This window comes from Gorilla gorilla, chromosome X (genome assembly GCF_029281585.2).
Source record: "Gorilla gorilla gorilla isolate KB3781 chromosome X, NHGRI_mGorGor1-v2.1_pri, whole genome shotgun sequence".
NCBI lineage: Eukaryota > Metazoa > Chordata > Mammalia > Primates > Hominidae > Gorilla > Gorilla gorilla.
In genome coordinates this window covers 84,805,315-84,831,478 of record NC_073247.2, presented here as the reverse complement: position 1 = coordinate 84,831,478, position 26,164 = coordinate 84,805,315, and the positions used below count along the sequence as shown (strand labels likewise).

Sequence of the window (26,164 nt, the reverse complement as noted above, 5' to 3'; positions counted from 1 at the left end):
CCAACCTGGAAATGGTGAGGCACAGCTTCATCTTCTCCCTGCCTGCAAGCAACCTAGACCCCCAGGAGATGGCTCTTAACAGCGGTGACAGTGATCACCTTGGTCAGGCATGCGCTGTACAGCAGGCTTTTCCTAGGTCTCTGTCCCTTGCCTTTGCCGGCACTAGCCCTGCCTAGAGGCAGAGAGCTGGACTTTGCAAGCTGGAGAGGTACATGTCTGTGTATCTGCTTCTCAGCCACCTTGGGATGCTTTCCAGCCAGCGACGAAAAGTTCTCACTGCCTCGCACCCCACAGTGACTCAGTCACTTCCTCGGGTCCACGGTTGTTCTATCATGTATGACTGCCAAGATCCAGCCATCACTGCAACCACAGAAAACAGCTTTACTTACCCAAAGAAGGCAGAGGAGGAGAGGATGAGAGAATACGTGCTGGGCAGGTGAAATTCTATGGCCACCATCGTCCAATCACATAGCACTTACAGTCCTCTGCTGACACTTCTGTTTTCTGGGGGGGCAGGCTGAGCTTTAGCAGAGTGAAGGCATCCTGAGGGAAGGCACTATGGTTTTCTCTTTTTAAACATCTGGCCCCACTGGCTCACGGTAAACGTGAGACCCCTATTTATGGAATGAAAAGGGATAGAGGGAAGGATTGTTCAGACTCTTTTTGAATTGGTCACATCTGACTTTCTTCCTTGTGTTCTATCAGCCCTGTCTTGGTTTTGTACGTGTGTGTACATGTAAATGTGCACTTATACATGCACATTGATGTTTAATTTGTACTCATTCTAAAGTTCTCATCATACTGCTTCCCTCCTTGAACATGCTGAGTGGTCCCCGTGACCTTGGGTATACAGTCGAAGCACCTTAGCTTGATTCTCAGGGCCCCACACCTTCCAGCCCTGTCTGCTACCACGTGCTCTTGGAGACCATGAGCTCTGTCCCTGCCAGATTATTAGGCATGGCCAGAAGCGACCAAGCATGTGCTCTCATGACAAAGGGCCTTGGGCACAGACTGATCCCTCTGCCTGGAGTGCCTTCCTTCCTGCCTTGACATGGTGGACTGCTCCTCATGTTTCAGAGCCCACCTCGGGGGTTCTGTCTTTGGTGCAGCCTCACCTAATTGCTACTAAGAAGAGTTAGTGGCTGGTCCTCCTCTCTGGAGGAAGTGGGACTGTAGCTTCTGTTACACTCAACTCTCATGGTTGCTCCCTTGTCTATACCCCCAGCATTTGGCTCTGTGTGGCCTCTCTGCTCTCACCACACACACACTGCTCACCTCTTCTCACCCTGCTCCACACCTCCAACACATCAACACTCCCTGCTCACTTACCACATTGCGGGCCCCTTAGCCCCCAGCACCAAGTACCTGATAAGCTTTCCATAAATATTAGATGGTGAACTGGGACCAGGCACTTCATTCTAGAGAGAGAGCTCAGGTTTTGTTTTGGTTTATCCTTTGAACCTGAATATGTACTTCTTGGTCCAGGTTGGGAACCTCAGCGCCTTGAGAGCAGAGCCAAGAATAAACAAGCGCCTGGCTCTGGACCAGGCCCTGTTCCCAGTCCTGGGTTTGGCTTTCCTCACCTTATCATTGAGGACAGTACTAGAGACAGGGTGCTCTTGATTCCCCCACTTCCAGACTGCATGTACTGAGGCCTTGAGTGTATTCTCAAGGCCACCCCACCCTCTCCTGCAAGGTACTTGATTTAACCATTTAAACGTTCCATTATGTGGAGAGGGGATAAAAATAACGCTCCCTTCCGAATCGAACCCTTATCCCTTCGGTCTACAGCGGAGCCCTTTCCCTGGCGTCCTTTTCATAAATATCCAGGCGACCCGAGAGGCTGAGCACTCCCACTCCCGCTCCCGCTCCCGCCCCTGCTCCCGCTCCCGCTCCCACCCCGGTCATCTCCCACCGCCCGCAGCCCCGCAGCCCCGCAGCCCCGCAGCCCCGCAGCCCCGCAGCAGCCACAGGGGGAACCAAAGAGACAGAAGCCTTCCCAGCTGCCCGGACGACAGACGCCAACACCCCCCGCCCCCCACCACACGCCGCCCGCCCGCCCGCACCCCGCACCCTGCGCGCTAGCCCACGACCGAGCGGCGGCGGCAACAGCAGCTGGCTGCAGGCTGCGGCGACTCGCACCGGCGCGCTCCTGGCAGCACTTGCCATCCCAGGTGACTTGAACTCGCCAGTTCGGATCCCCTGCGCCAGCTCCCGCTCGCGCATCGGGTCTGGGTTCCGGCACCCACCCGCCCTCCTGCCCTCCCCCGCCTCTCCGTCCCCCAGCTCGCGGGAAGGGAGGTCGCGGCAGCGGCCCGGCGGCAGCGGCGACCGTGGCGACAGCAGCGACAGTGGCGGCGGCGGTGGCGGCAGCGGCTGCGGCGGCGGCGGAGGCTGCGGCGGCGACCGTGGCAGAGGCGGTGGCGGAGGCCTCCGTGGCGGAGGCGGAAGCAGAGGTAGAGGCTGAGGTGGAGGCCGAGGCCTCAATAGAGGAGGCAGCATCGGAGGCCACCCCGGGGGAGGCGGAGGCCGCCCGGGTGGCAACGGTGGTGGCGGTGGCGGAGGGCAGCGCGGCCGAAGCCGCCGCCGCAGCGGAGGCTGCGGTGCCCCCCGTGGGGGAGGCGGAGGCGGAGGCGGAGGCGGAGGCGGAGGCGGAGGCGGATGCGGATGCGAAGGTGGCGGCCGAGGTGGCGGCCGAGGTGGCGGCTGCGGCGGCCGCCGCGGATGCAGATGCGGATGAGACCCTCGGGGACTGTGAGGGGAACCCAGATTTTCAGATGGCCTCCCTGTACGTGGGCGACCTGCACCCTGAGGTGACCGAGGCAATGCTGTACGAGAAGTTCAGTCCAGCTGGGCCCATCCTCTCCATCCGCATCTGCAGGGACAAGATCACCCGCCGCTCGTTGGGCTACGCGTATGTCAACTACCAGCAACCGGTGGACGCCAAGCGGGCCCTGGAGACCCTGAACTTTGATGTCATAAAGGGCAGGCCAGTGCGCATCATGTGGTCCCAGAGGGACCCGTCGCTCCGCAAGAGCGGGGTGGGCAACGTCTTCATCAAGAACCTGGGCAAGACCATCGACAACAAGGCGCTGTACAACATCTTCTCGGCGTTCGGCAACATCCTCTCCTGCAAAGTGGCCTGTGACGAAAAGGGGCCCAAGGGCTACGGGTTCGTGCACTTCCAAAAGCAGGAATCTGCGGAGCGGGCCATCGATGTGATGAATGGCATGTTCCTGAACTACCGCAAAATTTTCGTCGGGAGATTCAAGTCGCATAAAGAACGAGAGGCCGAAAGGGGAGCCTGGGCCAGGCAGTCCACTAGTGCTGACGTCAAGGATTTCGAGGAAGACACCGACGAGGAGGCCACCTTGCGATGAAGACATCCCAGGAGCTAGCCAGCCAGCAGAGCCAAACCTTGGCTCACACCCGGTTTACAACCCCCCACCCCCAGCCCTCCCCCGCCAACCCACCAGCAGTGTATTTATTGTATTGAGAGTGCAGGTCTCTCTCTCCCTCTCTCCCCCTCTCTCTCCCCGCTTCCTATTTTCTCCCTCCACCTCTCCTCTCCTTCCCTTCCTCTCCCCCGCCCACCCCCACCAAGGGCGTTGTGAATAATCTTACTAATCTGTGCCATTTGTAGGTTAAAGGCTGCCTCTTCTCCCTGTGGTTTGGTTTAAAAAGCATTTTCATTCTCTCTTTGTTTACTGCACAGGTGGTACAGTTTCATGGTAGAATCATCAGAAAGGAGAAGGATATCAGATGAGGGAGGAAACAAGAGAGTAATTGCTCCCCTGGTCCTACTCCCCAGAGAGAACCACTTTTACCTTTTTGGTGTGCTGCTTTTCCAGGCTCTCTTCTCTCCCTCTCTCTCCTTTGCTCACCCCCACCCCGCCTTCCCTTTTAACACACCGTTATAGAATGGTTCATGTATGTGGTGTTTCTTAACCTGCTTTTTCAGCAACTAAAACCAAACAAAAATCAACCCATTGAACTTCTTTCCATGTTATCAACAGGCTTATGAAACGTCATCTTCAGTGCCTGCAGAGTGCTCCAGTGTATCCGTGGACCTTAACATTTCTGTAATCATTCCCGCATTGTTGGACATTCAGGTGGTGCCTAGTTCTTTCCCTGTGTTTAAGACCAACATTGCGTGCTCTGTGCTTTGATGAGTGAATCCTTCCTTGTCAAGCCAAATCTTTGCTAGCATCCCGGTGGTCTCCTTAACTGCGGACTTGCAAGATCCACATATAGACATTTTAAAGACTTTTCCTGTGTGTTGCCAAAAGGCCCCCTTCATAAGCATTGTACCGATTTGCACTCGTGCCGGCCAGCGCAGCTAGTAAAGAGTATGCCCGTTTCCCCTGCATAGTCTCCTGGTCACTGTAATTGATCGTGTGTGTGCGTGCGTGCGTGCGTGTGTGCATGCGTGTGTGTGTCTTTGTGTGTGTGTCTTGGCCAGCTTGGCGGGCTGCGAAGGGTGTTTCCCTGTCCTCGGTGGTTTTGCTGCAGTCAAACACTGTTTATTACCCCCTTCCCCTGTGCCCACTTCCTGTCCTTTTCCCTGTTGTCAGAAAAGTAATTCAGCGTCATTGCAAGAAAAAAAAATAATCACAAAGCAGACAAGTTACCAGAAGAAAATTAAAGTCACCAGTAATCATTTCTGATGATTACACACACATTCCAGAAACATTTTCAGGCACACCTCTCTGATATTTTCTAGAACTACCTGAAACATTTTTGTCTGTAGGTCTAGTTTTTTTCTTATGCATATATCATATATGTATATTATGATGTACAGACTGTTTTTATATCTGCTTTTCACACATACATGTGTGTGTATATTTATACACACGCATATTCTTGAACTTCATTTCGTGTCATTAAAGATACTTTTAAAATATTTTCTCTGGCTCTTAATATTCTATTGAATTCACGGCTAGGTAGGTTAGATATATGTGTGTACATATGTATCTATGTCTATATCTCTGTGTGTTCGTGTGTCTTATGCATGTTTTATTTTAACTCTTTCCTCGTTGAACATCTAGATTGTTTCTGCTTTTCCTTTATGTAATCTAAAGCTGCCATGAAGTTCCTAGTGCACAAAACATGCTGACTTTCAAGATTATTTCCTGATGAGTCATTGCTAAAAGTAGAATTCATGTGTCAAAGTACATGGGCAGTTTGAATGTTTTTTTGGAGGGGAGGAAGAATGTGTTATTCAATGGCCACCTGTAAATATAGTACAAGTTCATCTTCATAAGGTGCATCAGTGTTGTTACAGGACCCAGATACCTGGACGATTTTCTGCACTTGCTATTACATTTGTTTCTACAATTCACGAGTGTTTTCTCAGGGACACAGGAGCTTTTTTGTTTTTATTTATGTTATACATTTATTTTTATACAAATTGTACAAAATTATAATAGAAAATATTTTTTAAAAATTGCTAATGTAAGAAAAGAAAGTTGAAATCCTAATACCCCTCCTAATACTACTACTTGACAAAATAAATTTTTAATAATAGGTATCTACCTACCTTTGTATTTATAACACAATATGCATTGTTTCATTGGAGAGTATTTCACTATTACAATTATCTGGGGTCATCTCTGTAAATCATTAAATATTGTCCTGCAATTCTGTTGTTACATATATTCTGTCATCAGGATAAGCTATGATTTCTGCAACCAAGCATCCTTTGGGGCTATGTTTAAAAAGATTCTGATTTTTTTCCTTCATAAGATCAATTCTATGATGAACAACTTTTTACCTGAATGTGTAGGTATATTTTATTGTTTTTTATTCCTTACTAGTGGAATTACAGACTAATAGACACGAACGTGTTAAGTATTTTTCTTGGTCTTTATATCCACTAGTTTATATCCACTACAGTGGTGGATATAAACATGTAGAAAAGTGCGTGTATCACGTCCCACCTTCTTAAATTGATCAAAGTATTTTTAAAGTTTTGTTAAGCTAAAAAAGCGTATCAATTTTTCTATTATTTCATTTTACAAACATTTTTAAAGAGGGAGATCTAGTGCATTAAAATATAGATCAAAACCACTTTAGATTATTTTTTATACAGGCTGCTACTATCCATCCATAAGCATTTAAAACCAATTACAGAATTATACTGGCATATTTCATCATTATTTGCTTTTCAATATCTTGCAACATCTAAAACATCCATGGCTATTCAGTTTTCTCCTGAAACCATCATTGTATAAGACTGGAATTTTATTTAGGAGTTTACCTATTAAGGATGTTAAAGTAGTTTCTAAGATTTACCCCATTAAACCCAAGGTATGATGAACAATTTTGCAGTTGAATTGCCTCCCTCTCCTAGAGCAAAGCATTTGATATTTCTTTGCTTTGCACAGGGTGTAAATGGACAATTAAAAGATCAAGAGAAGCATCAGAAATAATGATTTTAAGAGAACAAAAAGGAGCATCTTTTAAAAACCACTTAGAAATAAAATAGTTTTACAAACTCTATAAAGTGAATAAAACAGAGCCACTGCCTTGGTGGAAGAAACAAGCTAATTTATGTTTAATACTTTGATGCAGACCCTTCATTCAGTTCAAGGCAACTTTGACAATTTGGCAAAGCTGAAAAACAAAGAAACCCTTGTTTTAGGGTTTATTCTTGTAAGGTATGGATTGCTATTATTTCTTCATAGAAGTTATATGTTAAAATATATCTGTTATTTTATTTGTTTAACCCATCACAGAAGGGGTTCGGAAATAGCCCCCTATGCACCAAAGCGAACAGCTACTGGTATGACACAAAGGGTCCATGTTCAGTACACACAGAGATCTGTCCTTAGCTTTGATCCAGTCAGAACAAAATCTTTCTTATCATTACTGGGAAAATAAGCTAAGAGTAATGCAAGAGAGAGAGGCAAATCAGTCTGTCAATTTCTACAAAGAAGACAGCTGGAATTCTGATGAGGATTGTGTGAAATATATAGATCGATTTGTGTACTATTATCATCTTAAAAATACTGTTTTCCAACTTATGAACATGGATTCTCTTTGTATAGAACATTTTTCTTTCAACAACGATTTGTAGTTTTCCGAGTAGCAGTTCGCAATTACTGGGTTAAATTTTTTAAGTATTTAACTCTTTTGATGCTATTGTAAAAAGAGTTGATTTCTTAATTTCAGTTTTGGTTTGCTCATTGCTACTGTACAGAAGTATAATAGATTTCTGTATATTGACCTTGTATCCTGCAACATTGCTGAAGTCATTTATTAGTTCTAGTATATATTTGGTGAATTTTCTAGGATTTTCTATATAAAATCATGTTATTACAAAGCTATAGTAATCAAAACAGTATGATACTGGCATAGAAACAGACACATAGACCAGTGGAAAAGAATAGACAGCTCAGAAAAAAAATCTAGGCATATATGGTCAACTAATCATCAATAAAGTCACAAAGAATACACAACAGAAAAAGGATAGCCTCTTCAATAAATGGTGTTGGGAAAACTGGATATGTGAATGCAAAAATCTTGGATGCTTATGTTACACCATACGGAAAAATCAACTCAAAATAGACTAAAGATTTAAACATAAGACCTGAATCCATAGAACTCTCAGAAGAAAACATAGAGGGAAACTGCTTTGGTCTTGGCAATGATTTCATGGACATGACACCTAAAGCATAGACAATAAAAGCAAAAATAAGTGGGAATACTTCACATTAATAAGTTTCTATGCAGCATAAAATAAAAATGAAAAGGCAACCTAAGGAATGAAAAAAATTTGGAAAACATATATCCAATAAGGAGTTAATATCCAAAATACATAAGGAACTCACACAATTCAATAGCATAAAAAACAAAACAAAATGAAACAAAACAACCTGAATTAAAAATGGGCAAAAGACCTAAATGGACGTTTTTCCAAGGAAGACTTATAAATCACCAACAAGTACATGTAAAGATGCTCAACACCGCTAATCATCAGCATCAGGGAGATGCAAGTCAAATTCACAATGAGATAACACCTCACACCTTTAGGATGTCTATTTTCAAAAAGGAAAAAGATAACAAATGTTGGCAAGGATGTGGATAAAAGGGAATCCTTACACATTGTTGGTAAGAATGAAAGTGAGTGCAACCATTATGGAAAACAGTATGTAGTTTCCTGAAAAAATTAAAAATAGAACTACCATATAATCCAGAAGTCTCACTTCTGAGTATACATCCAAAGGAAAGAAAATCACTCTCTGGAGGAGGCATCTACAGTGCCATGTTAAATGCAGCATTATTCATGATAGACAAAGAAACAACCTAAGTGTCCATCAGCAAAAGAATAAAGAAAATGTGGTGTGTATACACAATGGAATATTATTCAGCCTATGAAAGAAGGAAAGTCTGTTATTTCTGACAACATGGATGAACCTGAAGCACATTATTCTATGTGAAATAATCCAGGCACTAAAAGACAAATACTGTGTGATCTCACTTATATGTGGAATCTAAAAAAGTTGAACTCATAGAAATAGAGAGAAGGGTGGTTACCAGGGGTTGGTGGCAGGGTTGGGGGAAATGGGATGTTGGTCAAAATGTACAAATTTGCAGTTATGAGGTGAGTAAGTTCTGCAGACCTAAAGTACAGCATGGTGACTATAGTTCATAATAATCTATAGTATACTCGAAATTTTCTCAGATAGTAGATCTTAAGTATTCTCACCACAAAATAAAAATTGTTTGAGGTGATGAGTATGTTATAAGCTTGATTGTGGTAATCATTTCACAACACATACACATATCAAAACAACAGCTAGTACACCTTGAATATATACAACTTTATTTCACAATCACATCTCAATTAAGTGAAAAAAGATCACATCATCTGTGAATAGAAGTAGTTTTAATTCTTTCTTTCCAGTCTGGCTGCATGTTATTTCATTTTCTTGCCTAATGACCTTAGCTAGAAAATCCAAATACGATGTTAAATAAAAGTGGTGAAAATGAATATCTATGTCTTGTTCCTAATGTTGGGGGGAAAGTACTAAGTCTTTCACCATTAAGTATGATGCTTACTGTGGGGTTTTTGTAGATCTTTTTTTCAGATTGAGGAAGTACTCATCTATTCCTGAATTACTGAGTGTTATAAAAGAGTTTTAGATTTTACCAAATGCTTTTTCTGGATTTGCTGAGATAATCCTTGTGAGTTTTTCCCCATTGTTCTAATGATCTGGTATATAACATTAAGTAATTTTCAGATATAAAAACAATGTATAATTCCTTGGATAAATTCTGTTTGGTAATGTATAATCGTCTTTATGTATTATTGAATTCAGTACGCTAGTATTTTTAATCTAAACATTATTGTGGTCAGGTATGCCATAACATGAAATTCACCATGTAAACCAATTGTCAAGTTCAGTGATATTAAGCACATTCACAATGCTGTGCAACATTCACTACTACATATCTCCCAGACTGTTTCATCATCTCAAACTGAAGCTCTGTGCCGACTAAAAAGTAACTACCTATTCCGTATTCCTCCCTTGCCCCAGCCCCTGGTAAACACTATTCTGCCATTCTGTCTGAAAAAATTGACAATTCTAGGTGGGTCATACAAATGGAATCACACAATATCTGTTCTTTTGTGTCTGACTTATGTCACTTAGCATAACCTCTTCAAGGTTCCTCCATGTTGTAGCATTCATCAGAATTTCATTTTTTAAGGTGGAAGAATATTTTGTTGTATGTATGTACCACATTTTATGAGAAAGTATTTTTAATTGTGGTGAGAACACAAAACATGAGTTCTGCTCTCTTAACAAAAATTTTAAACGTACAATACATTATTGTTGACTATAGATATGATGCTATGCAAGCACATCTCAAGAGCTTATTCATCATGCTTGACTGAAACTTTATGCCCATTGATTTCATTTTCCCACATTCCTGCCCCTGGCAACAACCATATCACTCTTTGATTCTATTAATTTGACTATTTTAGATACCTCATACAAGTGGAATCATGCAGTATTTGTCTTTCAGTCACTGGCTTATTTCACTTAGCGTAATGTCCTCAAGATTCATTTATGTTGTCACGTATTACAGAATTTTGTGTGTGTTTTTAAGACTGAATAGTATTCCATTTCATGTATATACCACATGTCTTTATTCATTCATCCATCGATGGACATTGAGGTTGTTCGCCCATATTTGCTATTGTGAATTATGCTTCAATGAGCATAGGAGTGTTAATTTACCTTAGAGATCCTGATTTCAAGTCTTTTGGATAAATATCAGAAGTGGAATTGCTGGATCATATGGTAGTTCTATTTTTAATTTTGCAAGAAACCTCCATATTATTTTCCCTAGCAGCTGTACTGTTTTGCATTCCTATCAACAGTGTGCAAGTGTTTTCTTTTCCCCACATTTTTGCCAATATCATTGTCTTCTGTTTTTTGATAATATCCATCCTGACAGGTGTGAAGCAACACTTCACTGTGGTTTTGGTTTGCATTTCCTGGATGATTAGATATGTTATTACGTTTTCATATACATGTTGGCCATTTGTATGTCTTTTGAAAAAACATCTATTCAAATTCTTAGCCCGTTTTTAAATTCAGTTACAGGTTCCTTTACAATTGAGCTGTAGGTGTTACTTATATATTTTGTAAATCAACCCCTTATCAAATGTAAGGTTTGCAAATATTTTCTCTCATTCTGTAAATTGCATTTTCACTCTATTGTTTCCTTTGCTGTTCAAAAATCTTTTTAGCTTGATGTAGTCCCACTTTTTGTTTTATATTTTTGTTGCCTGTGCTTTCGGTGTTATATCCATGAAATCATTGCCAAGACCAAAGTCATGAAGCTTTTTTCTTATGTTTTCTTATAAGAGTTTTACAGTTTCAGGTCTTGTTTTAAGTCATTTCTAGTTGAGTTTTGTGTATGGTATAAGATAAAGATGCAATTTTATTCTTTTGCATGTCAATATTTGGTTTTCACAGCACCATTTATTGAAGAGATTGTCCTTTCCCCAATGTATGTTCTTGGCACCTATGGCAAAAGTGAATTGATTGGAAATGTGTGAATTTATTTCTGGGTTTTCTATTCTGTTCCATTGGTCTATGTGTCTGTTTTTATGCCAGTATTATGCTGATTTGGTTAACATAGTTTGTAGTATGATTTGAAGTCAGGTAATGTGATCCTTCCCACTTCAATGAAACTGATTCCATGTTCTCCTGGGGTGTAGAAACTTTTCAATTAGTTTTTGGTTTCTCGAAAAGGAAATTTGTCCATTAATTCATGCTCAATTGGTGTGTTTGTTGGGAAAGGAGAGTTTCTACTTCACCATGTTGTGAACTCTGGGTTTTGCTACTATTTTGTTGAGGGTTTTTTCCTAAAGAAATGAGTATATAAATATGTCTACATTCATAAGACATATTGTTTTGTAGTCTTCTTGTGATATCTTGTGTGGTTTTGTTATCAGGATAATATTGGCCTAATAAAAGAATTGGGAAGTGTTTTCTTCCTTTCTGTTTTCTGGAAAATATTGTAATAATTTGGTATTAACTTTTCTTTTTTTGTTTTTATTTTATTATTATTATTGTTAAATTTTATATCTTTTTTTTTAGTATTTATTGATCATTCTTGGGTGTTTCTCAGAGAGGGGGATGTGGCAGGGTCACAGGATAATAGTGGAGAGAAAGTCAGCAGATAAACACGAGAACAAAGGTCTCTGGTTTTCCTAGGCAGAGGTCCCTGCAGCCTTCAGCCCGGTTTGTGTCCCTGGGTACTTCAGATTAGGGAGTGGTGATGACTCTTAACGAGCATGCTGTCTTCAAGCATCTGTTTAACAAAGCACATCTTGCACCGCCCTTAATCCATTTAACCCTGAGTTGACACAGCACATGTTTCAGAGAGCATGGTGTTGGGGGTAAGGTTATCGATTAACAGCATCCCAAGGCAGAAGAATTTTTCTTAGTACAGAACAAAATGGAGTCTCCTATGTCTACTTCTTTCTACACAGACACAGTAACAATCTGATCTCTCTTTCTTTTCCCCACATTTCCCCCTTTTCTTTTCAACAAAACTGCCATCGTCATCATGGCCTGTTCTTGATGGTCGCTATCTCTTCGGAGCTGTTGGGTACACTTCCCAGATGGGGCGGTCTGGCAGAGGCGCTCCTCACTTCCCAGACGGGGCAGCCGGGCAGACGTGCTCCTCACTTCCCAGACAGGGCGGCTGGGCAGAGGTGCTCCTCACATCCCAGATGATAGGCGGCCGGGCAGAGGTGCTCCTCACCTCCCAGACGGGGCAGCAGGGCAGAGACACCCCTCACCTTCCAGATGGGGCGGCCAGGCAGAGGCGTCCACTTCCCCGACGGGGCGGCTGGGCAGAGGCGCTCCCCACCTCCCAGACGAAGGGCAGCCAGGCAGAGGTGCTTCTTACCTCCCAGGCGGGGCGGCTGGGCAGAGGCGCTCCTCACCACCCAGATGGGGCGGTGGCCGGGCAGAGACGCCCCTCACCTCCCAAATGGGGCAGCCGGGCATAGGCACCCCTCACCTCCCGGACGGGGCGGCCAGGCAGAGGCACTCCTCACCTCCCAGGCGGGGTGGCCGGGCAGAGGCGCCCCTCACCTCCCAGATGGTGTGGCCGGGCAGAGGTGCCCACTTCCTAGACGGGGCAGCTGGGCAGAGGCACTCCCCACCTCCCAGACGAGGTGGCCGGGCAGAGGTGCCCCTCACTTCCCAGGTGGGGAAGCCAGGCAGAGACACCCCTCACCTTCCAGATGGGGCGGCTGGGCAGAGGAGCCCCTCACCTCCCGGAGGGGGCAGCCAGGCAGAGGCACCCACTTCCCATATGGGGCGGCTGGGCAGAGGCGCTCCCCACCTCCCAGATGAAGGGCAGCCGTTCAGAGGTGCTCCTCACCTCCCAGGCGGGGTGGCCAGGCAGAGGCACCCCTCACCTCCCAGATGGGGTGGCCGGGCAGAGGTGCTCCCCACCTCCCAGACGAAGGGGGGACGGGCAGAGGTGCCCCTCACTTCCCAGGCGGGGCCTCCAGGCAGAGACGCGCCTCACCTCCCAGACAGGGTGGCGGCCGGGCAGAGGTGCTCCTCACTTCCCAGATAGGGTGGCGGCCAGGCAGAGATGCCCCTCACCTCCCAGATGCGGCGGCTGGGCAGAGGCACTCCTCACCTCCCAGACGGGGCGGCCGGGCAGAGGCGCTCCTCACCTCCCAGACGGGGCGGCCGGGCAGAGGCGCTCCTCACCTCCCAGACGGGGCAGCCGGGCAGAGGCGCTCCTCACTTCCCAGATGGGGCGGCCAGGCAGAGGCGCTGCTCACTTCCCATTTGGGGCAACCGGGCAGAGGCACTCCTCACTTCCTCCCAGACTGGGCAGCCAGGCAGAGGCACTCCTCACTTCCCAGATGGGACGGCCGGGCAGAGGCGCTCCTCACATCCCAGATGGGGCGGTCGGGCAGAGGTGCTCCTCACCTCCCAGACGATGGGTGGTCGGGCAGAGATGCTCCTCACTTCCTAGACGGAGTGGAGGCCAGGCAGAGGCACTCCTCACTTCCCAGACAGGGCAGCCAGGCAGAGGGGCTCCTCACATCCCAGACGATGGGTGGCCAGGCAGAGATGCTCCTCACTTCCTAGACAGGGTGGCGGCCGGGCAGAGGCGCTCCTCACTTCCCAGATGGGGGTGGCCAGGCAGAGGCGCTCCTCACTTCCCATTCGGGGCAGCTGGGCAGAGGTGCTCCTCACTTCCTCCCAGACAGGGCGGCTGGGCAGAGGCACTCCTCACTTCTCATTCGGGGCAGCCAGGCAGAGGCGCTCCTCACTTCCTCCCAGACGGGGCAGCTGGGCAGAGGCTCTCCTCACTTCCCAGATGGGGCAGCCGGGGAGAGGCACTCCTCACATCCCAGATGATGGGCGGCCAGGCAGAGACGCTCCTCACTTCCTAGATGGGGTGGTGGCCAGGCAGAGGCACTCCTCACTTCCCAGATGGGGCGGCCGGGCAGTGGGGCTCCTCACATCCCAGACAATGGGCAGCCAGGCAGAGATGCTGCTCACTTCCTAGACGGGGTGGCGGATGGGCAGAGGCTGTAATCTTAGCACTTTGGGAGGCCAAGGCAGGCGGCTGGGAGGTGGAGGTTGTAGTGAGCCGAGATCACGCCACTGCACTCCAGCCTGGGCAACATTGAGCATTGAGTGAGCGAGACTCCATCTGCAATCCCAGCACCTCAGGAGGCCGAGGTGGGCAGATCACCCGAGGCGAGGAGCTGGAGACCAGCCCGGTCAACACGAAGAAACCTCGTCTCCACCAAAAATACAAAAACCAGTCAGGAGTGGCGGTGCGTGCCTGGAATCCCAGGCACTCGGCAGGCCGAGGCAGGAGAATCACCGGAGCCCGAGGCAGGGAGGTTGCAGCAAGCCGAGACCATGGCAGTACAGTCCAGGCTCCACAGGAGAGGGAGACTGTAGAAAGAGGGAGAGGGAGAGGGAGAGGGAGCGGGAGCGGGAGCGGGAGAGGGAGCGGTATTAACTTTTCTTTAAATGATTGGTAGCATTAACCTATGAAGCCATCTGGGTCTGGGCTTTTCTTTGAAGAGAGTTTTAAAGATTTTATGTACTAATACAACCTCTTTATTTATTGTAGATCCATTCAGATTTTAGGTTATGTTTTGAGTCAATCTCAGTAGTTTGTGGCTTTGAACGAGTTATTCCATTTCATGTAAGTGATCTAATACATTGGCATACTATTGTTCATAGCTTTCCCTTACAGTCCTTTTCATGTTTGTAAAGTTACTTTCTATATGCTTTTCTTCATTCCTAATTTTATTAATTTGATTCTTCTCACTTTTTTCTTGGTCATTTTAGCTAAATGTTTGTCAATATTGTTGATCTCTTCAAACAACCAATTTTAGGGTTTATTGATTTTTCTCTTTGTTTTGCTGCTCTCTATTTCATTAATATCTTAATATCTTCTGTAATCTTTTATTATTTCCTTTCTTCTACTTGATTTAACATTAGTTTGCTCCTCCTTTTCTAGTTTATTAAGTGGAAGTTCAAGTTATTACATTAGGATCTTCTCTCTATCTTAATATAGGCATTTACAGCTATCAGTTTCCCTCTAAGAACTGCTTTAGCTGCGTCCCATGTTTGGAGTAATGTATTTTCATTATCATTCATCTCAAAATATCTTATAATTTCCCTTGTGATTTTTGCTTTGACTCAGTGGGTTTTTATCAGTATATTGTTCAATTTTCATATATTTATGAAAATTCCAAATTTCCCTCGGCTATTGATTTCTATTTTTATTTAATCTTATTTGGAGTATATACATGTGTAATTTCAACTACGTTAATTTATGTGGTTTGTTTAATGCTCTAAAATATGGTCTACCTTGGAGAATGTTCTGTGTGCAGTTGAAAAATATGTTTGTTCTCCTATTGTTTGGTGGGATGTTCCCTAGATGTCTGTTTGGTCTAGTTGGTTTATAGTGCATTTCAAGTTTTCTATTTCAGTGTTGATCTCTGCCTGGTAGTTGTGGCTATCCATTATAGAAAATGATGCATTGAAGTTGTCCGCTATTGTTGTTGAATTTTATATCTCTCCCTTTAATTTATCATAGTTTTCACTTTATTTGTTTTAAGCCTGTGTTGTTAGATGCATGTATTATAATTTTATTTCTTCCTGAGGTAGTAAAACATATTTCATTATAATATCTCCCCTTATCACAGCAATATTTTTACTTTAAGTCAATTTTGCATATTAGTGTAGCCACTGCATACTACTTATGCTTTCTTTAAATTTATTTATATCTTTCAATCTAAAGTGTGACTCCTGTAGAAAATATATAACTGTATTTTGCTTTTTAAAATCTCATTTCATTATCTCTGCCTTTTGATTACATTGTTTAATCTATTCAAACTTAATTTTATTATTGAAAGAATTGGATTTACACCTGCCATTTTACTGATTTATTTTCTTTAATTTTTTTATTATTTTATTTTATTTTATTATTATTATACTTTAAATTTTAGGGTACATGTGCACATTGTGCAGGTTAGTTACGTATGTATACATGTGCCATGATGGTGTGCTGCACCCATTAACTCGTCATTTAGCATTAGGTATATCTCCAAAAACTATCCCTCCCCCCTCCCTGCACCCCACAACAGTCCCCAGAGTGTGATGTTCCCCTTCCTGTGTCCATGTGTTCTCATTGTTCAATTCCCACCTATGAGTGAGAATATGCAGTGTTTGGTTTATTGTTCTTGCAATAGTTTACTGAGAATTATGATTTCCAATTTCATCCATGTCCCTACAAAGGACATGAACTAATCATTTATTATGGCTGCATAGTATTCCATGGTGTATATGTGCCACATTTTCTTAATCCAGTCTATCACTGTTGGACATTTGGGTTGGTTCCAAATCTTTGCTATTGTGAATAGTGTCGCAATAAACATACATGTGCATGTGTCTTTATAGCAGCCTGATTTATAGTCCTTTGGGTATATACCCAGTAATGGGATGGCTGGGTCAAATGGTATTTCTAGTTCTAGATCCCTGAGGAATCGCCACACTGACTTCCACAATGGTTGAACTAGTTTACAGTCCCACCAACAGTGTAAAAGTGTTCCTATTTCTCCACATCCTCTCCAGTACCTGTTGTTTCCTGACTTTTTAATGATTGCCATTCTAACTGGTGTGAGATGGTATGTCACTGTGGTTTTGATTTCCATTTTTCTGACGGCCAGTGATGGTGAGCATATTTTCATGTGTTTTTTGGCTGCATAAATGTCTTCTTTTGAGAAGTGTCTCTTCATGACCTTTGCCCACTTTTTGATGGGGTTTTTTGTTTTTTTCTTGTAAATTTGTTTGAGTTCATTGTAGATTCTGGATATTAGCCCTTTGTCAGATGAGTAGGTTGTGAAAATTTTCTCCCATTTTGTAGGTTGCCTGTTCACTCTGATGGTAGTTTCTTTTGCTGTGCAGAAGCTCTTTAGTTTAATTAGATCCCATTTGTCAATTTTGGCTTTTGTTGCCATTGTTTTTGGTGTTTTAGACATGAAGTCCTTGCCCATGCCTATGTCCTGAATGGTAATGCCTAGGTTTTCTTCCAGGGTTTTTATGGTTTTAGGTCTAATGTTTAAGTCTTTAATCCATCTTGAATTGATTTTGGTATAAGGTGTAAGGAAGGGATCCAGTTTCAGATCTCTACATATGGCTAGCCAGTTTTCCCAGCACCATTTATTAAATAGGGAATCCTTTCCCCATTGCTTGTTTTTCTCAGGTTTGTCAAAGATCACATAGTTGTAGGTATGCGGCGTTATTTCTGAGGGCTCTGTTCTGTTCCATTGATCTATATCTCTGTTTTGGTACCAGTACCATGCTGTTTTGGTTACTGTAGCCTTGTAGTATAGTTTGAAGTCAGGTAGTGTGATGCCTCCAGCTTTGTTCTTTTGGCTTAGGATTGACTTGGCGATGCGGGCTCTTTTTTGGTTCCAGATGAATTTTAAAGTAGTTTTTTCCAATTCTGTGAAGAAAGTCATTGGTAGCTCGATGGGGATGGCATTGAATCTATAAATTACCTTGGGCAGTATGGCCATTTTCACGATATTGATTCCTCCTACCCATGAGCATGGAATGTTCTTCCATTTGTTTGTATCCTCTTTTATTTCATTGAGCAGTGGTTTGTAGTTCTCCTTGAAGAGGTCCTTCACATCCCTTGTAAGTTGGATTCCTAGGTATTTTATTCTCTTTGAAGCAATCGTGAATGGGAGTTCACTCATGATTTGGCTCTCTGTCTGTCTGTTATTGGTGTATAAGAATGCTTGTGGGTTTTGTACATTGATTTTGTATCCTGAGACTTTGCTGAAGTTGCTTATCAGCTTAAGGAGATTTTGGGCTGAGACAATGAGGTTTTGCAGATATACAGTCATGTCATCTGCAAACAGGGACAATTTGACTCCCTCTTTTCCTAATTGAATACCCTTTATTTCCTTCTTCTGCCTGATTGCCCCAGCCAGAACTTCCAACACTATGTTGAATAGGAGTGGTGAGAGAGGGCATCTCTGTCTTGTGCCAGTTTTCAAAGGGAATGCTTCCAGTTTTTGCCCATTCAGTATGATATTGGCTGTGAGTTTGTCATAGATAGCTCTTATTATTTTGGGATACATCCCATCAATACCTAATTTATTGAGAATATTTAGCATGAATCATTGTTGAATTTTGTCAAAGGCCTTTTCTGCATCTATTGAGATAATCATGTGGTTTTTGTCTTTGGCTCTGTTTATATGCTGGATTACATTTATTGATTTGCATATATTGAACCAGCCTTGCATCCCAGGGATGAAGCCCACTTGATCATGGTGGATAAGCTTTTTGATGTGCTGCTGGATTCGGTTTGCCAGTATTTTATTGAGGATTTTTACATCAATGTTCATCAAGGATATTGGTCTAAAATTCTCTTTTTTGGTTGTGTCTCTGCCCGGCTTTGGTATCAGGATGATGCTGTCCTCATAAAATGAGTTAGGGAGGATTCCCTCTTTTTCTATTCATTGGAATAGTTTCAGTAGGAATGGTACCAGTTCCTCCTTGTACCTCTGGTAGAATTCCGCTGTGAATCCATCTGGTCCTGGACTCTTTTTGGTTGGTAAACTATTGATTATTGCCACAATTTCAGAGCCTGTTGTTGGTCTATTCAGAGAGTCAACTTCTTCCCGGTTTAGTCTTGGGAGAGTGTATGTGTCCAGGAATTTATCCATTTCTTCTAGATTTTCTAGTTTATTTGCATAGAGGTGTTTGTAGTATTCTCTGATGGCAGTTTGTATTTCTGTGGGATCGGTGGTGATATCCCCTTTATCATTTTTTATTGCATCTATTTGATTCTTCTCTCTTTTCTTCTTTATTAGTCTTGCTAGCAGTCTATCAATTTTGTTGCTCCTTTCAAAAAACCAGCTCCTGGATTCATTAATTTTTTGAAGGGTTTTTTGTGTCTCTATTTCCTTCAGTTCTGCTCTGATGTTAGTTATTTCTTGCCTTCTGCTAGCTTTTGAATGTGTTTGCTCTTGCTTTTCTGGTTCTTTTAATTGTGATGTTAGGGTGTCAATTTTGGATCTTTCCTGCTTTCTCTTGTGGGCATTTAGTGCTGTAAATTTCCCTCTACACACTGCTTTGAATGTGTCCCAGAGATTCTGGTATGTTTTGTCTTTGTTGTCATTGGTTTCAAAGAACATCTTTATTTCTGCCTTCATTTGGTTATGTACCCAGTAGTCATTTGGGAGCAGATTGTTCGGTTTCCATGTACTTGAGCGGTTTTGAGTGAGTTTCTTAATCCTGAGTTCTAGTTTGATTGCACTGTGGTCTGAGGGACAGTTTATTATAATTTTTGATCTTTTACATTTGCTGAGGAGTGCTTTACTTCCAATTATGTGGTCGATTTAGGAATGTGTGATGTGGTGCTGAAAAAAATGTATATTCTGTTGATTTGGGGTGGAGAGTTCTGTAGATGTCTATTAGGTCTGCTTGGTGCAGAGCTGAGTTCAATTCCTGGATATCCTTGTTAACTTTCTGTCTTGTCGATCTGTCTAATGTTTACTGTGGGGTGTTAAAGTCTCCCATTATTATTGTGTGGGAGTCTAAGTCTCTTTGTAGGTCACTCAGGACTTGCTTTATGAATCTGGGTGCTCCTGTATTGGGTGCATATATATTTAGGATAGTTAGCTCTTCTTGTTGAATTGATCCCTTTACCATTTTGAAATGGCCTTCTTTGTCTCTTTTGATCTTTGTTGGTTTAAAGTCTGTTTTATCCGAGACTAGGATTGCAACCCCTGCCTTTTTTTGTTTTCCATTTGCTTGGTAGATCTTCCTCCATCCTTTTATTTTGAGCCTATGTGTGTCTCTGCATATGAGATGGGCTTCCTGAATACAGCACACTGATGGGTCTTGACTCTTTATCCAATTTGCCAGTCTGTGTCTTTTAATTGGAGCATTGAGTCCATTTACATTTAAAGTTAATATTGTTATGTGTGAATTTGATCCTGTCATTATGATGTTAGCTGGTTATTTTGCCCTTTAGTTGATGCAGTTTCTTCCTAGCCTTGATGATCTTTACAATTTGGCATGATTTTGCAGTGGCTGGTACCGGTTGTTCCTTTCCATGTTTAGTGCTTCCTTCAGGAGCTCTTTTAGGGCAGGCCTGGTGGTGATAAAATCTCTCAGCATTTGCTTGTCTGTAAAGTATTTTATTTCTCCTTCACTTATGAAACTTAGTTTAGCTGGATATGAAATACCGGTTGAAAATTCTTTTCTTTAAGAATGTTGAATATTGGCCGCCACTCTCTTCTGGCTTGTAGAGTTTCTGCTGAGAGATCAGCTGTTAGTCTGATGGGCTTCCCTTTGAGGGTAACCCGACCTTTCTCTTTGGCTGCCCTTAACATTTTTTCCTTCATTTCAACTTTGGTGAATCAGACAATTATGTGTCTTGGAGTTGTTCTTCTCGAAGAGTATCTCTGTGGCATTCTTTGTATTTCCTGAATCTGAATGTTGGCCTGCCTTGCTAGATTGAGGAAGTTCTCCTAGATAATATCCTCCAGAGTGTTTTCCAAGTTGGTTCCGTTCTCCCCGTCACTTTCAGGCACACCAATCAGAGGTAGATTTGGTCTTTTCCCATAGTCCCATATTTCTTGGAGGCTTTGTTTGTTTCTTTTTATTCTTTTTTCTCTAAACTTCCCTTCTTGCTTCATTTCATTCATTTCATCTTCCATCACTGATACCCTTTCTTCCAGTTGATTGCATCAGCTCCTGAGACTTCTGCATTCTTCACGTAGTTCTCGAGTCTTGGCTTTCAGCTCCATCAACTCCTTTAAGCACTTCTCTGTATTCGTTATTCTAGTTATACATTCTTCTACATTTTTTTGAAAGTTTTTAACTTCTTTGCCTTTGGTTTGAATTTCCTCCTGTAGCTCGGAGTAGTTTGATCATCTGAAGCTTTCTTCTCTCAACTCTTCAAAGTCATTCTCCCTCCAGCTTTGTTTTGCTGCTGGTGAGGAACTGTTTTCCTTTGGAGGAGGAGAGGCACTCTGGCTTTTAGAGTTTCCAGTTTTTCTGCTCTGTTTTTTCCCCATCTCTGTGGTTTTATCTACTTTTGGTCTTTGATGATGGTGATGTACAGATGGGTTTTTGGTGTGGATGTCTTTTCTGTTTGTTAGTTTTCCTTCTAACAGACAGGACCCTCAGCTGCAGGTCTGTTGGAGTTTTCTAGAGGTCCACTCCAGGCCCTGTTTGCCTGGGTACCAGCAGCGGTGGCTGCAGAACTGCGGGTTTTCGTGAACTGCGAATGCTGCTGTCTGATCGTTCCCCTGGAAGTTTTGTCTCAGAGGAGTACCCGGCTGTGTGAGGTGTCAGTCTGCCCCTACTGGGGGCTGCCTCCCAGTTAGGCTGCTCTGGGGTCAGGGGTCAGGGACCCACTTGAGAAGGCAGTCTGCCCATTCCCAGATCTCCAGCTGTGTGCTGGGAGAACCACTGCTATCTTCAAAGCTGTCAGACAGGGACATTTAAGTCTGCAGAGGTTACTGCTGTCTTTTTTTTTGTCTGTGCCCTGGCCCCAGAGGTGGAGCCTACAGAGGCAGGCAGGCCTCCTTGAGCTGTGGTGGGCTCCACCCAGTGCGAGCTTCCCGGCTGCTTTGTTTACCTAAGTAAGCCTGGGCTATGGCAGGCGCCCCTCCCCCAGCCTCACGGCCGCCTTGCAGTTTGATCTCAGACTGCTGTGCTAGCAATCTGCAAGACTCTGTGGGCATAGAACCCTCTGAGCCATGTGCGGGATATAATCTCCTGTGCACCGTTTTTTAAGCCCATTGGAAAAGTGCAGTATTAGGGTATGAGTGACCCGATTTTCCAGGTGCCGTCTGTCACCCCTTTCTTTGACTAGGAAAGAGAAATCCCTCACCCCTTGTGCTTCCTGAGTGAGGCAATGTCTCATCCTGCTTCGGCTCATGGACGGTGCACTGCACCCACTGTCCTGCGCCCACTGTCTGACACTCCCTAGTGAGATGAACCTGGTACCTCAGATTGAAATGCAGAAATCACCCATCTTCTGTGTCGCTCATGCTGGGAGCTGTAGACCAGAGCTGTTCCTATTCGGCCATCTTGGCTCCAGCCCCCCGGTTTCTTTCTTTCTTTTTTTTAGCTGGTTTTTGTTGAGTTGTAGGAGTTTCTTATATAGTCTTCATACTAAATTTTATCAGGTATATGATTTGCAAATATTTCCTTCCATTCTGTGGGTTTCACCACATTGCTTGTGTACTTTGATGAATAATTTTTAAAATTTTAATGTGCAGCTTACCTATTTTTTTTTGGCTGCCTGTGCTTTTGGTGTCTTAGCCAAGAAATTACTGCCAAATCCAATGTTATGAAGCTTTTCTCTTCTATTTTCTTCTAGGAGTTTTATAGTTTCTGCTTTTACATTTATGTTGCTAATCCATTTTGAGTTAATTTTTGTACATGGTTTAAGAACTTCATTATTTAGTATGTGGATATCCAGTTTTCCAAACACCATTTGTTGGAAAGACTGTACTCCCTGTATCAAATGCTCTTGATGCCCTAGTCAAAAATTATTTGATCTTATATGCAAGAATTTCTTCTGAGATCTCTATTCTGTGCTATTGGTGTATATGTCTGTCTTTATGCCAATACTATAATATTTTCTTTATTGTAGCACTGTATTAAGTTTTGAAATTAGAATGTGTGACTCTTCCCACTTTTTTCTTCTCTGAATTGTTTTGGTATTTCCATAGTAAATTTTAGGATGGATTTTTTTTATTTCTACAAATGATGTTGATGGGATTTTGATAAAATTGTATGAATCTGTGGATTAATTTGGCTGGTATTGACATCTTAGCCATATCAAGTCTTATCATATTCATAAACACAGGATATCATTTCATTAATTGTTTTCTTCCTTAATTTATTTCAAATTTTTTTTTTTACTTTTCACCATACGCATTTTTTCTTATCAGTTAAGTTCATCCCTAAGTAATTTATTCTTTTGTATACTATAAATGAGATTACTTTCTTAATTTCCCTTTAGTTTATTTACTCTAGGTGTATAGAAACACAACTGATTGTGTGTTGATTGTATATCCATTAACTTTGCTGAAATTGTTATGATGATACTTTTTGGTGGAATCTCTAGTGTTACTTAGATATAAGATCATGTAGATTCTGGATATTAGACCTTTGTCAGATGAGTAGGTTGCGAAAATTTTCTCCCAAACAAATTTACAAGAAAAAAACAAACAACCTCAACAAAAAGTGGGCGAAGGACATGAACAGACACTTCTCAAAAGAAGACATTTATGCAGCCAAAAAACACACGAAAAAATGCTCATCATCACTGGCTATCAGAGAAATGCAAATCAAAACCACAATGAGATACCATCTCACACCAGTTAGAATGGCAATCATTAAAAAGTCAGGAAACAACAGGTGCTGGAGAGGATGTGGAGAAATAGGAACACTTTTACACTGTTGGTGGGACTGTAAACTAGTTCAACCATTGTGGAAGTCAGTGTGGCGATTCCTCAGGGATGTAGAACTGGAAATACCATTTGACCCAGCCATTCCATTACTGGGTATATACCCAAAGGACTATAAATCAGGCTGCTATAAAGACACATGCACACGTATGTTTACTGCGGCATTATTCACAATAGCAAAGACTTGGAACCAAGCCAAATGTCCAACAATGATAGACTGGATTAAGAAAATGTGGCACATATACACCATGGAATAGTATGAAGCCATAAAAAATGGTGAGTTCATGTCCTTTGTAGGGACATGGATGAAATTGGTAAACATCATTCTCAGTAAACTATCACAAGAACAAAAAATCAAACACCGCATATTCTCACTCATAGGTGGGAATTGAACAATGAGATCACATGGACACAGGAAGGGGAATATCACACTCTGGGGACTGTTGTGGGGTGGGGGGAGGGGGAGGGATAGCATTGGGAGATATACCTAATGCTAGATGACGAGTTAGTGGGTGCAGTGCACCAGCATGGCACATGTATACATCTGTAACTAACCTGCACAATGTGCACATGTACCCTAAAACTTAAAGTATAATAAAAAAATTAAAAAAAAATCATGTAACCTGTGAACAGATATTTTTTCCTTTCAAATTTACACATCCTTTTTTCCTTCCTGCCTTTCTTCCTTCCTTTCTTCATTCCTTTCTTCTTTCCTTTTCTCCTTCTCCTCCTTCTCTTTTCAACAAACTGCTCAAGCTAGAACTCCCATTACTGTGTTAAATAGAAGTGGCAAGAATGAGCATCCTTATATTATTCCAGATGTTAGATAAAAGATTTCAGTTTTTCACCACTGAGTATGATGCTCCCTTTTTTTAATACATCACTTTTATTATGTTGAGGTAATTTCTTTCTATTTTTAATTTGTGGAATGTTTTTATTGCAAGAGGTGTTAATTTTGGCTCATGCTTTTCTGCATTGTGTTTGTCCATTCTCTCACTAATGAAGAAATATCTGATAATGGAAAATTTAGAAAGAAAAGAGGTTTAATTGGCTCACAGTTCCACAGGCTGTACAGGAAGCATGGCAGCATCTGCTTGGCTTTGATCATGGTGGACGACAAATGGGAAGCCAGCACTTCACATGGCCAGAGTAGGAAAAAGGGGTGGAGGGGGTACTACACACTTTTAAACAACCAGATCTCAATGAGATCTCTGTCATAAGAACAGTACCAAAGGGATGGTTCTAAACCATTCATGAAAAATCTACCTCTATGATCCAATCACCTTCCACCAGGCCCCACTTCCAACATTGGGGATTACAATTCAGTATGAGATTTGGGCAGGACACGGATCCAAACCACCATCATGCATCAGTTGAGATAATCATGTAGTTTTTGTCTTTATTCTGGTAATATGGTGTATTGCATTTGTCAATTTTTATATGTTGAATAATTCTTGCATTCCAGGAATAAACCCCCCTTGTTCCTGGTGTGTAATCATTTTAATGTGCTGTCGAATTCAGTTTGCTAGTATTTTCTTAAGGATTTTTGCATCAATGTTCATCATGGACATTGATGTGTAATTTTCTTTTCTTGCAGTGTTTTTGACTTGGTATCAAGGTAATGCTGGTTTTGTAGAATTAATTTGGAAGTGTTTCTTCTTTTTCAATTCTTTGGAAGACTTTGAGAAGAATCGGTCTTAATTCTTCTTTAAATGTTTGACAGAATTCTCCAGTGAAGCCATCTGGTATTTTCTGTTGGGGATGGGGGTTTGATTACTGATTCAATCTCTTTGCTGATTTCAGGTCACTTCATATTTTCTATTTCTTCATTATTTGATCTTGATTTGTTGTGTGTTTTTAGGATTTTTTTCATATATCTAGGTTATCCATTTTTGGTATACAATTTTTCATAGTATTTTCTTATAATCATTTTAAATTCTATAAAATTGGTAATAATATCCTCTTCATTTCATATTTTAGTCATTAGTGACTTCCCTTTTTTCATCAATTTGACAAAAGTCTTGTCCATTTTTATAATCTTTTCTAAGACCAAATTCCTGATTTTGTTTAATGACTCTATTTTTTTTCTGTTCTCTATTCTATTTATCTTTGCTATATTTGTCACATTGCCTTCCTTTTTCTTGCTTTGGGTTTATTTCATTCTTCTTCAGATTGCTTAAGGTGGAGATTGTGGTTGTTGATTTGAGATTGTGATGGTTAATTTTAAATGTCAATCTGACTGGGCTAAAGGATGCCCAGATAACTGACAAAAAAATTATTTCGGAGTGTGTTTGTGGGGATGTCTCCAGAAGAGATAAGCATTTAAATTAATAGAATGAGTAAAGAAGATTGATCTCACTAGTGTGGTGGGCATCATCCAATTCACTGAGGGCTCAGATAGAACAAAAAGGTGGAGGAAAGGTAAATTTTCCCTTGCTTCTTGATCTGGGATATTTATCTTCTCCTGCCCATGGTGCTTTTGTTTCTCAGCCCTTTGGACTCTGGGATTTACACCAGCAGCCCCTCTGCTTCTCAGGTCTTCAGACTTGGACTGAATTACATCACTGGCAGCCTTGGTTCTCTAGCTTGCAGATGGCAGATAGTGGAATTTCTCAGCATCCATAATCACAC

General features: G+C 42.5%; 1 protein-coding gene across 4 annotated transcripts; it reads left to right on the top strand.

Annotated features, from left to right (window-relative positions):
• The first annotated feature begins 2,251 nt into the window (after nt 1-2,251).
• On the top strand, nt 2,252-4,367 carry LOC101125114 (polyadenylate-binding protein 1-like 2). Of its 4 annotated transcripts, none has more exons than XR_008675417.2 (3): nt 2,693-3,432; nt 3,716-3,782; nt 4,017-4,367. XR_008675417.2 is itself a non-coding variant. In XM_055375953.2 (1 exon), the coding sequence occupies exon 1, from the start codon at nt 2,778-2,780 to the stop codon at nt 3,378-3,380; it is 603 nt and encodes a 200-aa protein (XP_055231928.1). In that variant the 5' UTR covers nt 2,252-2,777; the 3' UTR covers nt 3,381-4,367. The 4 variants fall into 4 exon arrangements, 1 of the variants encoding a protein (XP_055231928.1); XR_008675415.2 differs by having other exon boundaries at nt 3,716-3,834; XR_008675416.2 differs by having other exon boundaries at nt 2,693-3,782.
• Nucleotides 4,368-26,164: the final 21,797 nt, after the last annotated feature.